The sequence below is a fragment of the Prionailurus viverrinus genome, chromosome F1, assembly GCF_022837055.1.
Source record: "Prionailurus viverrinus isolate Anna chromosome F1, UM_Priviv_1.0, whole genome shotgun sequence".
NCBI classification, from domain to species: domain Eukaryota; kingdom Metazoa; phylum Chordata; class Mammalia; order Carnivora; family Felidae; genus Prionailurus; species Prionailurus viverrinus.
In genome coordinates, this window is record NC_062577.1 from 2,423,562 (window position 1) to 2,436,985 (window position 13,424).

A 13,424-nucleotide genomic window follows, 5' to 3' on the forward strand; every position below is an offset into this window, starting at 1 on the left:
GCGGATGTGCTTAACACTGTAGGCCTGTGCACTTGAATGTGGTGAAGACGGTCACCTTTAGGTCTGTTTTACCACAGTTAAAAAAGAAAAAGCTTTGGGGCGCCTGGGTGGTTCAGTCAGTTCAGTGTCTGACTCTTGATTTCGGCTCAGGTCAGGATCTCACGGTTCCTGAGTTCGAGCCCTGCACTGGGCTCTGGGCTGACAGCACAGAGCCTGCTTCAGATACTCTGTCCCCCCTCTCTCTCTGCTCTGCCCCCAGCTCGCACTCACTCTCTCAAAACTAAATATAACATTTAGAAACAAAGAAAGAAAAAGCTTAGAATACAGACCACCAGGGGTGCCTGGGTGGCTCAGTCAGTTGAGTGTCTGACTTCGGCTCAGGTCATAATCTCGAGGTTCGTGAGTTCAAGCCCCTTGTCGGGCTCTGTGCTGACAGCTCAGACCTGGTGCCTGCTTCGGATTCTGTGTCTCCCTCTCTCTGCCCCTCCCCTTCGTGCTCTCTTTCTCTGTCTCTCAAAAATAAATAAAAGTTAAAAAAAATTTTTTTTAATTTTAAAACACAGCCCCAAACCCAGGACAGCAACCCCAAGGTCACATTCAGTTATTTGGTTGTACTTGAAAGTTCCGAGCTCCTAATGCAATGTCCGGCACTTAGAAGGTGCTCTACATATTTCCTGAACATTCTAGAATCACTTGAAGCAGCAGCTCGAGTTGCAAAACTCGTGTAGTCTCTGCCCAGAGTCATCAGGGTGCCTGGCACCCTCACCTCGATGCCAAAGACACACACCCCGCCCCCGGCTGCCTCCCCAGCGGGTCCTCCACCTTCTCTCGCCACAAAAAGCTGCAATCCCCCCACACCACACCTTTCCTTTTCTCGGTCTGAGAACGCAGGACCTGAGGCCATTCAACTCGCCACAGGAAAACCCAGGGTTCTGGAGGTTCGGGAGCGCTTAGCCCCGCGTGAAGGGTCATTTCCCTAATCAGAAACAGGCCCAAACCGCCACCACCATTATCCATCACGAGGGGACAAGTAAAACCGAAACCAAGAGGCCACGAATCATAGAGAGTGAGGCAGTGACGGCTCCCAGGAGGCCACGCTCTCCGCCATTGTTCTCCTGGCTGCTGGTGAGCCAGGAGAACCCCCCTCTGAGGGTCCCCGAAGCCCTGTACTGAGCATGAAAGGTATGAACGAGATTCCCAGTCACCTCCCATCACTCTCCATTGGGAGTAGCTAATATGGCATATTACACAACAGGCATCGGGACCCTCAGCACTCTGCCCTCCTCGGCCAACACCACCGTCAAGGACGTGCAGCTTAATCAAGGGAATGAACAGGGGTGGGAGCAGATTACACCAGGCCCGGAGCGTTTGGCCCCTGAAATACGGCAAACATACAGGGCCATGGGGAAGAGGGGAACATTCCAGATGCCCAGCTGGGATGCAAAGAAAAAAAGGAAATAAAATCCCAGGCTAGACCTAAAGATCCACCTTTCTTGACCATCTCTGATCCCCTTCCATAGAATATGACCTTCTCCTTACTAGGAAATTCTGGTATGATCTTCACAGACCATAGATCTGCTTCTTCCTAAACAAATACTTTTTCCAAAAATAATTCCACTGTCTCACGGGGAATACACTTGCAGGTCAAATTTCACCACCTTCGATAAAGCAATGCTTCTATGCTTGTGGCTTCTACCCTTCTAACTCCAGATGGGAAGAGAAAACAACTAGAAATAGAACAAATGTGGGGTGCCCAGGGCGGGGGGCTCAGTCGGTTGAGCGTCTGACTCTTGGTTTTGGCTCAGATCGTGATCTCAGGTTTCGTGAGTTCGGGCCCCAAGTCAGGCTCTGTGCTGGCAGCGTGGACCCTGCTTGGGATTCTCTCTCTCCCTCTCTCTCTCTGCCCCTCCCTTGATCGCATTCTTTCTCTCTCTCTCAAAATAAATAAATAAATGAACAGTAAAAAAAGAAAAAAAAAGAATAGAACAAAAGGAGGCTTTTAAGGAAACATTAATGCAATAACAGAGACCTTAGAACTCAGATCATGGCCTCCTTGCTATCTTTGGATCATGGCCGGACTCAGTGACTTTCTACATCTTGCCACAAAATTCTTCTAATTTTTTGTACCTTCTGGGTTTTTTTTTTCCCCCTCAAATCTCTCCTGGACAGAATCTCAAAGGATCTCAGCCAATGGAAATGCCCTTGGCTGGTATTTACAGGGAGAACCAGGTGGAAGGCCGTCCGGCCTCCAACGTAACTTCCCTCTTCCCGGCTCCCTGTTCTGGGGCTGCGTGTTCAAGTGGCCGCCCCGCTGAGCCACCCGTCGCAACCATGCCCACGGCACAGGGGACCTGCCAGCCACCCAAAGGGAACGAGGCTCGACCCCGAGACCTGGAAAGGAAGTGTGTTTCAGTCTTCTAAGATTGTTTCAGACCCGCACTCCTTTTCGGTAGAGCTAAACGATGTAACTAAGAATTCACCCTTTCTCGAAACTGCAGCACGGACAGAAAAAAACTCCCGCGTCTGAACCCAGTCCTTTGTAATTCACATTATCTACTCTATATGTTCACGGCTCATATGCAACCAGATTTTACACATACGCACCTCATACTCCACGACTACAGGATGGCATAGTTGATATTAACGCCCTCTACAAAGACGCTTCTAGAAACCAAAGCTCCGCTCTTATATTTTCCCACACCTACTTCTAGCTGCTATCTAGTGGGTGCGTGTCACCCTATCCGTCCTCCTTTCTCTGCCGAATCGCACTCAGGTCTGGAGGCCGACTGGCTCTAGGTTGTAATGGAATAGGTAGCCTTTCGCCTTCTGGGTCACGATACTGAGTCTGGGCCACATCAGCAGCATCTGAAAGTGGTTCCTGTGCCATCGATGGCCTTGCTGCCGACAAAAGCCACTGTTGTACCTTTTCACCCTGTGGGAAGTCTGAAGCAGGAAAGGCAGTAAGGAATGAGCAGGAAGCCACCGAAAGAAACTCCCAGTTAGCCACAGTCCATGAGAATGGTCTGAAGGAGGCTTTTGCAAGAGAAGCTTAACAGGTTTATAGTGTTTTTTTGTTTTTTTGTTTTTGAGAGAGAGAGAGACAGCACAAGTAGGGGAGGAGCAGAGGGGGTGGGGAGAGAGAGAGAGAGAGAGAGAGAGAGAGAGAGAGAATCCCAAGCAGGCTCCGAGCTGTCAGCACAGAGCCCGACACGGGGCTCGAACCCACAAACCGCGAGATCTTGACGTGAGCCAAAGTCCGACGCTCAACGGACTGAGCCACCTGGGTGCCCCAGGAGCTTTACAGCGTGATATAGATGCTGCGGGGAAGTGTCAGACAGCTCTAAAAAAGGCGAGTATCTTGCTAACCCCCGAAGTCCCACAAACTCCGATCAGCACTGCGCCAGAAAAGAGCAGGCAGGGAGGCTCTGGTGACATCAATCAGGGGCCCCGAGGCCTAGAACAGTGCCTGACACGAGCCACCTGCTGTACAAATAGTTGTTGAATGGAAGCAAAGGCCCACCCAGTACAGTAGCCTGAAAAAAGCAGCTACATAAAATCAGGTTGTATTAACCTATCTAATCTTTAAAGGTGCCCATTCGGTCTAACTCCCAAAAAGCAACACACGCAAAATGTGACGGCAGATCTGGAAAAGTTACGCAGCCATGGAACATACTGCGGTACATAGGTACCCAAGACCTAACGAGTTGGGTTGTTTTAGCTGACTGCAAACCGTGCGATATAATTACAGTAACATACGAATGACTATTACACGGGGGAGCACTGAACGTGCTGCCCTCAAAAAGAGTTCTTTGCCCGCCGTCATGCGTTTACTCAGTGATGATGACGATGGCCTGTGTAAAACTTTCTGGTGTAGGCACACAGAGATCCGCCGATTGGACCGGTTCCTAGGGAGCAGAGGAACGTGACCCCGGCCCGGGACGCGCACCGTCCCACAGCAGACGGGAGAGAGGAGCTGGCGGGCTCCCGGCTGCCCGTGGCCGGTCTTCTTCTAAGAGAAGAGAGGAAAGGGGGGGGGGGGGGGGCCAAGACCTTGCCTCCTTCAGCCTTCGCCCACGAGTTCCTACTCATCCAGGCGAGCGTCACCTCTCCTGGAAACCATTCCATCCCACTCCACAGCCAGCCATGTCATCTCCGGCAGGGATGCCGTGGAAGAGATATGGCAGCAGTCAGCGCAGCGACCCCCCATCCCCGGGCTGTGAGGCTCAAAGGCAGGGCTCTGTCTTCACCACCTTCCTGTCCCGGCACCAAATCCGGGGACCACACACCTATACAGTGACGGCCAAAGAAATGTTGGCCAGACCAGACAGATGAACGGAGAGATGGACAGACGTGGCTAACGACAGAATGGAAAATAAACACCCTGGATGTTAACTGTGTGCAATGAACCCTGGGGTCAGGAGGCCCCCCCATCTAGAGACATAAGTTTTACTTGTCTCTTCTAGAAAATGACAGTTTAAGGTGCCTGGGTAGCTCAGTCAGTTAAGCGTCCGACTTGGCCTCAGGTCATGATCTCACAGTTCGTGGGTTCGGGCCCCACGTCGGGCTCTGCGCCGACAGCTCGGAGCCTGGAGCCTGCTTCGGATTCTGTGTCTCCCTCTCTCTCTGCCCCTTCCCTGCTCATGCTCTGTCTCTCTTGTCTCAAAAAATAAATTTAAAAATTTTTTTCTAAAAATTAGAAAATGGCAGTTTGGATGCTAATATTTAATGAACGCCTACCATGTGCCAGACAGAACATGCCTGTGAAGCAGTTATTCCTGTTCACGCCAGGAAACTGAGGCGGAAAGCAGGAACGTGCCTCTCCCAGTCCACTGAGCGGGCGAACGACACAGCAAAGATTCAAAGCCCCGGGGTCTGGCTGCAGGAACCAGGCTTTTCCAAACAAAAGCCACCCGACGCCACATCACCTCTAAGGCTCCTTCTGTGCTACTGTTCTATGATTACAAAATGCTAATGACTCCAAAAGATATTCCGAGGTCTCCAGGAGTAGAGGTGACATATAGCATTAAAAATTAACGGCGTTCATTTAATCTGACATAGTATATTGAATGTCGCCGTGCGTGAGGGTGACAAAGAAGCTCTGGAAAGTTCATGATCCTTCTAAAATGACCTAACACGGAGTGGTGGACACTACTGTTTGTGTTCAGAACCAGCATGACCCCATTCGTGCCTCTGGAAAAAACCATCTCACTTCTCTGCGACTATGCCCCGAAGGACCTGAAACCAGCCTACGGCATTTCTCCGCTCTGAACTGTGGCTGTTCCAAGCCTTGAAGGAAAAGGGCTTCTCCAGCCTGGACGTGACTGTGTGTCACCATCTCACCAAATACCGGTGGCCGCACAGCCTCAACTGTGCGGATCCACGATCAGATGAAGGGAGAAATGAAACCCGGGGGGCCGGTGTCTGGGGACATGGGCCTCTCAGCTTAGTTCTGTCCAGTGAAGGTGAGTTTCCTCCCTGGAAAACTGGGACCACCCTAAGCATCCAGGGAGCATTCCCACGTTCCGTTATTCTGCAAGACCAGAAGCGAATACAACCAGGGGACATCGAGCCAGAACGAGGGCATCTCAACCCGCAAGAAACTCAAGGACCTCTAAACCAACCAATCCATAAACACCTAGGCCAGGACCCACGCGGGTGAATGAGCCGCTCTCACATTTCATCCTGTGGACTGCCACCCTCTAGAACAGGAGGCCACGTCAGTGGGAAGGCATCACGGCCCTCCTCGCCTCACCCCGCCAGCATCCCCCTCCTCTGTCGGCCTCCTCCCTCGTCCCCCGTGACGTCACCGTAACACAGAAGTGGAAAGGAGATTTTTTTTTCCCCCAAAAGTCCAGAAGTCCTCAGAGAATTCACATATTCAAAAAAGAAAAAGAAAGAAAGAAAAAGACTGCCTACTGGGTGCACAGGTACCAAACCTCAGATGACTCTGCTCCAGGGCTCAGAGTCCGGGAGATCCACACGGTCAAAACCGCCGCATACGTAAATCCTATTCGAGCCTGAGGGAGCGTCAGGAGCCCGAGGTTTCTCTGGGTGACCCTCGGCAGCCCCCTAAACCTCTCCATCACTCTGTTATCTCCTCCCGCCCACCGAAAAGGGCCATTACAGAGAATCACTAGTAACAAGGAACACTCCATAGAAAAGTAAATTAGCACCAACTACGGCCGCAAAAAAGCCCACAGCCAGCAACTCCCTTCCCCAAGTGGGAAGCAGAGAGCTTGACTGGGCATATCAAAACCAGGTCTTTGTATTGCATTTACCACCCCGGCTGCAAAAATGCTCGTAAAGCCATCATTAGTGGGCTCGCAGCTGTCAGCCCTGCCTGCGCCCGCCGGCTGCCGCGACGGTCTGCCATCCTTCCCTGCTCGATGCCCTTTTAATCGCACAGACCGCTTTATTAGCTGCCTTGACCTCCCATAAAAGCTTGGGCCTGACAACGTCTGACACCTGACACAGGATGTCCACCGCGTTACCAGCCCGGATGCTCCCTTCGCAGCCCCCGCGCAGTGCGCACACGCACAGCCCGGGAGGGTAGAAATGCTTCTGGGGAATTTCACAAATAGGAACCCGGGCAAGTTTCGGGGGACAAGAACCAGAGGCAAAACCAAGGCTGCGGTATCGGGGAGCACGATCCACATGCACACGCGCACCCGCGCCCAGTGTAAGAACGAGAAGGGACAAGGGGTGCTCTGTGCCTGCTCTGTCCCTGCTCTCCACTGTCCCTGCACCGAAGTTCTTAGCGCAGCTCAAGTCCACGCGAAGCTGGGCTCCTAACAGCCATGCTCCCTGAGCTGCCTTCAGACTACGATGCAAAGTGATTCTAGTCCAAACAGGAGTTCGGGGAACGGTTCACGGCAAGCAGACGCTTTAAGGACAAGCTGGGTGAGTGGTTCAGGAAGGAAAACGAAATGGATCAAAAACGAACGGATCTTGTGGACTCGGCCCGCGGCGAGCCGCTGCCTCCCACAGAGACCACGCTTCCACACTGCAGGTCTATCACACCTGAGTCACGCGCACGGCATTGGTGGGGGGGGGGGGGGGGGGGCGTGAATACTGGTCTCAACAAGTATGGCCCCGGCTAGGTGCTCGTAAGAGCAAAGGGAAGAAGGAGAAATCAAAGAGGGTGAAAAGGTTTCAGAAAAAAAAATCTAGAGGTAGAATTTTTTTCAAGAAGGACAAATAAAAATGTCTGGAGTTCAGATGTCCCTATACTGCCACCCATGATGAACTCCCCGCAAATTATTTCTAAACCCTGGGGCGCCTGGGTGGCTCAGCGGGTTGAGTGTCTGACTCTTGGTTTCCGCTCAGGTCATGAGCTCACGGTTCGTGGGTTCGAGCCCCGCGTCGGGCTCTGCGCTGACAGTGCAGAGCCTGCTTGGGATTCTCTTTCTCTCTCTCTGCTCCTCCCTTGCACTCTCTCTCTCTCTAAATAAATTAATTAATTTTTAAAAATTTATTTCTAAATCCTAATCAGGACCGCAGATTTTTTTCCTGTAAAACTACAAGCAAAAAAAAAAAAAAAAAAAACAAAACAAAACAAAACAAAAAAACCAACAAACAACTATAAGCAGTCTTTATACCTAAGGCGATATTTTTTCTCAAACGTTCCTGACCAAAGTGCTCTTGTAAAACCTATTGTCCTTCTGTCTGCCCAAGTTTATTTCTGCATACAAACACAGAAGACAATAAAGTAAACAGCGTTTTTAAGAAACAGGAAGAGTCTTGTCCGTCGGCTGATGACCCGAACTCCAGACGTAGACACGTCGGGGATGGCGGTGCTGAGCACCTCTGTTTGGACGGGCGAACGAGGAGGACAGGCCTGGCCGGCCGAGGGTGGGAGGCCCACAAACGGGGCCGCCCATGGAACAGCTCCAGGCTCCTGGTTCAGCCAGAAATCCATCCAGAGCCTTGTCAAGCTTATCCGTCTGGACTCCGGGAGCAAAGACCGGGCTCCATAGTGTCCGGGCTCCTCTCCGGCTTCACAGGGACCCGCAGAGGCCACCGACTCCGGCCCTCTTGGTTTACAAATGAAGCACCGGCTGGCTGGCCGGCTGGCCCAAGCTCACCGTGCTAATGAGTGCTGGAGACAAGACTGCATCTCTGTCCCCTTGTCTAAGGACGGTCCTCTCTCCTCTAAACATCTGGGATTGGAGACACCTGGGTGGCGCAGTCGGTTAAGCGTCCGACTCCGGCTCAGGTCACAATCTCACGGTTTGTGAGTTCGAGCCCTGAGATGGGCTCTGTGCTGACAGCTCGGAGCCTGGATCCTGCTTCGGATTCTGTGTCTCCTTCCCTCTCTGCTGCTCCCCTGCTTGTGCTCTATCAAAAATAAATAAATGTATGGGGCACCTGGGTGGCGCAGTGGGTTAAGCGTCCGACTTCAGCCAGGTCACGATCTCGCGGTCCGTGAGTTCGAGCCCCGCGTCGGGCTCTGGGCTGATGGCTCGGAGCCTGGAGCCTGTTTCTGATTCTGTGTCTCCCTCTCTCTCTGCCCCTCCCCCGTTCATGCTCTGTCTCTCTCTGTCCCAAAAATAAATAAACGTTGAAAAATAAATAAATAAATAAATAAATAAATGTATTAAAAAAAATTTTTTTAATTTAAAAAAAACCCATCTGGGACTATAGTCAACCTGAGATGCTTGCCAATCACCAGCCCTTTATTTTGCTGCTTCTCTCGCCCCCACTCTTGTCCTTCCTCCTCCTCGTCCCCTTATCTTATTCCTCCCCTTTCCGTCCCTCTCCCGTCCACCCCTTGGCCCCATCGCCATGCTGCCTGGCTTGGCAGAGATGTGACGCACCCGCTCACAGCCGGGGCAGCAGGGAGGGCACCCCAGGTCACTGTCAGCTGCCACGCTCAGGACCAGGACGTCCCTCTCTGGAAAGACACACAACTGAGCCAGGAGGCCGATTATTTTTCTTAGACAATGGTGGTTGCTAGCTGTTTGCCTGAATTCAGCTGTTTAATTTCTGTGGAGCCGCTGGGTTAGAGAGCTCAACCGTTGAGGGTTGTTGTTATTGGTGTCTTACTCAGTTAATAAGTAAGTCTCCTGTGGCTGCGTGAAACCACCATTTAGGTGGAGCAGGGCGTAGGGAAACAGTGAATTCCAACCCCAAGGAAAGCAACCGCTATAAATAAGACGGTAGTGTTTCCCCGGGAAGTGTAGCCGCTTATCACTGCTAATTAAAAAAAAATGGAATCATACCCGAGGAAAACCTCAGCTCTTTAAGTTCCTATGTTAACTTCGGGGGGGGGGGGGGGGGGGGAGTCCTGAATTAGCAATTATAAGTCTCAGACATCACTCAGATGAGATAAAGAAGTAATGAAAGTCCACATTTTGTCACTTCTGTGGTGGCAGAGTAGATTTTTAACTTATTATTTGCAGCTCACGGTTTAAAAATAAAGACATTTTGTGCATAAGGACTGTCAAAGGTTTTTAAACCATGCTGTGGGTAGAGAGCTAAGCCTTTTTCCAAAAACTTTGTGTGGCTGGCAAAATATTGAACTTAAACTCCATTAAGCAGAAACCACGAACCAAAATAGCCCCTCAGAGGTACAACGTGGTCTATTACACTTAAGACAGGCTTAGATATGGTTCTGCTTATCAAAAGAATTCGCTCTACCCCAGAGTCTTCTGATACGTTAGCCCACGTAGCAGCACAGGCATATCGACCCTTCCTGGGTAAGAGTTTACAAGAACCCTCTGCCAGCTGAGATGTGTGCAGGAAATACCGCTGGGTGGGGGAGGGTGTCTCTATTTCCAGACTTCTCCGCGAGGTCTGGTCGGAATCGATGCGATAGGATCAGCAAAGCATAAATGCAAAGAAAACTGTCTGAGAAAGATAAAGCTGGATGGGAAGGCAGATAAGCCCAAATTCCTGGTGCTGCCCAGATCCGGGGTGGGGGGTGAGGGGGGAGCCGGGCTCTCCTTCGTTCCTGGGCAGCAGTGCTAACTACTAGGTTTTCCATGCTCCCTGGGGGGGGGGGGGGGGGGGCCTCCTGAGGGGCGGGCTTAAGGCAGGGATTTCCATCTGTGACAAGGAATCTCCACCCCTATTCAGGCCATCTCAACTAAAAGCAGTGGCGATTTTGGTCAACTGAGCACCCCCAAATTTTCTGTGGAGTCACCCAGAGGGGAATGCATTAAGTGCTTTGTTCACGTGGAGGTGAGGAAACGGAAAAGGAGAGGAGCTGAATGGTTCCACTTTCTCTGACCGCTGCTTTCTCGTTTTTGCTGTCAGACACCGGCAAAATGAAGAAAGAGAGAGGGAGGAAGGGAGGGAGGGAGGGAGGGAGGAAGGAAGGAAGGAAGGGAGGGAGGAAGGAAGGAAGGAAGGAAGGAAGGAAGAGAGGGAGGGAAGAGAGAGAGGGGGGCCTTGCATAAAATTCACCTTCCTGGACAACGTCATTGGAATGAAAACAAAGCGATGGTTGAATATTACCTCGCACATTTCACTGGCCCTCACAACGACCCTGGTGGGGGTCCTATCGTTGCTGCCATTGCATGGACGAAGAACAACCAAGCTCAGAAAGGCTGTGCTCAAGGTCACACAGTGATGTAATCTGATTTTCCACCCAAGTTTGCTGACCCCAGATCTTCGCTTTTAACGTTAGTTTCGTAAGCGCCTCAAAAATGGATCTCTCTTAACCTCTTAGTGTTGGCAACAACTCAAATGCTACCTCAACTGCCCTCACCCCTCCATCCACTCCCGGACACAACGTCATTGCCTGCCTCTCTCCAGGCACCAGAAACTCTTGTAACAAAGATTCCCAGCCGCCTCCGAGTTGCTAAATCAAGGGAAACCTCAGTCCTTACCTCCTCGATCTCTGCAAGGCATCTGGCCTTTACCACCCCTACCCCTACCTCCTCTCTGTTTCCAGGAATCCACTGTCTCCTATTTTCCTCCCCTTCTTCTGGCCTCTCCTTGATCTCTCTTCCCGGCTCCTCAGGCTGTCTGTGCCGTCAATGTCCGTGGGTCCCACAGCTCTGTGTTCTAACATCCTCCAGGGAGAGCTCGCCCTCTGGGGATCCCACCACCCTCCCCGAGCCAACGTCTCCCAGACTCACGTCTCTAGCTCTGAAGGCTCCTGGGACCCATGGGAGCATCCCGCTTCAAGCTCCACAGAGCCCAAAGCAGTTTTGTTATCCACAACCTTTCTCAAAAATCAGACCCACAATAACAAAAGCCCTATCCCCACCTATACTCTCTGTCTCTCACTCTCTCTCAAAAGTAAATAATTTTTTTTTTAATTTTTGATTAAAAAAAATAGATTGAAGGAGAAAAATCGTATGATCAACCTCCCTAAAGCCTGAAAACACATTTGGCAAAACATAGGGCCCATTCCTAAATCAAATGAGAATTGGGTACTTCCTTAGTTTGTAAAACCATACGTACACCTTAGTTCAAAAGCCAACATCTCTCTCTCTCTCTCTCAAGATAAATAAATAAATAAATATTCTTAAAAAGGGGGGAAGGTGCCTGGGTAGCTCAGTCGGTTAAGCGTCTGACTCTTGTGTTGGGTTCTGCGAAGACAGGTTGGAGCCCGCCTGGATTCTCTGTCTCCCTCTCTCTCTGTCCCTCCCTCACTCATTCTTTCTCTCTCTCTCTCTCTCTGTCCCCAAATAAATAAACATTAAAAAATTAAATTTTTCAGTTTAAAAAACTAAAATAAAACAAAAGCCAGTATCTTAATGGGAAAAACCATACACATTCCCATCGTATCTGCTACCACTGAATACTGTACTGGGGGCGTGAATCAATGTAACAAAGAACCGACAACCATTAAAGAGATACAAACAGCAAAGGAAAAGACTAACAATATCTCTACTTTTCTAAGATAAGTGCTTTCAAAATCCCAAGAATACCAGTTTTAAAAACTGAGAAACACATCTAAAGAGTTTAATAAAGCAACAGGATGTAAAGTTAACATATAAATCAATATCCTGCTTATACGTAAACAAGCCTCAATTAGAAGAGAAGATGTTCATTTGTAACAGCAATAAAAGATATAATATCTAAGGGCAAATTTAACAAGAAATGCACAAAGTCTACAAGAGAAAAAAAAAACCTTTAAAAACTGCTGAAAAGTGGGGCACCGGAGTGGCTCAGTAGATTGTGCGCCTAACTCTTGATTTCAGCTCAGGTCACGAGCCCAGGGTCACGGGATTGAGCCCCGCGCGGGGCTCTGCAATGGGCATGGAACCTGCTTAAGTTTTCTCCCTCTCCCTCTGCCCCGCCCCCCTCTTAATTCATTAATTGACTGACTAATTAAATTGCTGAGGGGCGCCTGGGTGGCGCAGTCGGTTAAGCGTCCGACTTCAGCCAGGTCACGATCTCGAGGTCCGGGAGTTCGAGCCCCGCGTCAGGCTCTGGGCTGATGGCTCGGAGCCTGGAGCCTGTTTCCGATTCTGTGTCTCCCTCTCTCTCTGCCCCTCCCCCGTCCATGCTCTGTCTCTCTCTGTCCCAAAAATAAATAAAAAACGTTGAAAAAAAAATTAAAAAAAAAAAAATAAATTGCTGAAAAGCAGACTTGTTCAAATGGAATGACACTTCCTGTTCTTGGGAAAGATTCAACATCATAAAGGTACCAAATACTGCCTTTCGGCCAGAACTGCCATCTTCCAGTAATTTGCCAAAACGACCAACACAAAGGGAAAGAGGAGAGGTGCCCGCTAGATGTTCTCTAGGCCTTTTAGAAAACATGGAGTTGTTCCTTTGGCAACATACATGCGAATCTACAAGAAAGGCGATATTGTGGACATCAAGGGAATGGGCATTGTTGAAAAAGGAATGCCCCACAAATGTCACCAAGGCAAAACTGGGAGAGTCTACGACGTCACCCGGCATGCTGTTGTCACTGTTGGAAACAAACAAGTGAAGGGCAAGATTCTCGCTAAGAGAATTAATGTACGTGTTGAGCACATTAAGCGCTCAAGGGGCCGAGATAGGTTCCTGAAGCGTGTGAAGGAAAACGGTCAGAGACAGAAGGAAGCCAAGGAGAAAGGTACTTGGGTTCAGCTGAAGGGCCACCCTGCCCCACCCAGAGAGCACACTTTGTGAGAACCACCGGGAAGGAGCCTGAGCTGTTGGAACCCATTCCCTATGGATTCATGGCATAAGTGTAAAAAAAAAAAAAAAAAGACTCCAAGACTGTAAAAAAAAAAAAAAAAAAAAAAAGATACCAAATACCCCCCAGGTTAACATATAAACTTAGCATGGTCCCAATTAAAATAAATATTTTTTTGGAGTTAGGCAAGCTGATTTTAAAGTTCATATGGTGGCGGGGGGGACCTGGGTGGTTCAGTTGGTTAAACGTCTAACTTCAGCTCAGGTCATTAAGCTCACGGTTCGTGAGTTCGAGCCCCGCGTCAGGCTCTGTCCTCACAGCTCAGAGCCCGGAGCCTGCT

The 13,424-nt window shown here is 50.1% G+C and overlaps 2 protein-coding genes across 3 annotated transcripts in view; one reads left to right on the forward strand and one right to left on the reverse strand.

The window, feature by feature from the left end:
• The window catches only part of KIF26B (kinesin family member 26B), a 474,080-nt gene that overhangs the window by 443,133 nt on the left and 17,523 nt on the right, over window positions 1-13,424 (reverse strand). The gene's annotated exons all lie outside the window — the stretch shown is intronic.
• Window positions 12,694-13,077, forward strand: LOC125155552 (60S ribosomal protein L21-like). Its single transcript, XM_047840986.1, has one exon. It carries the CDS (start codon window positions 12,694-12,696, stop codon window positions 13,075-13,077), a length of 384 nt encoding a protein of 127 aa, XP_047696942.1.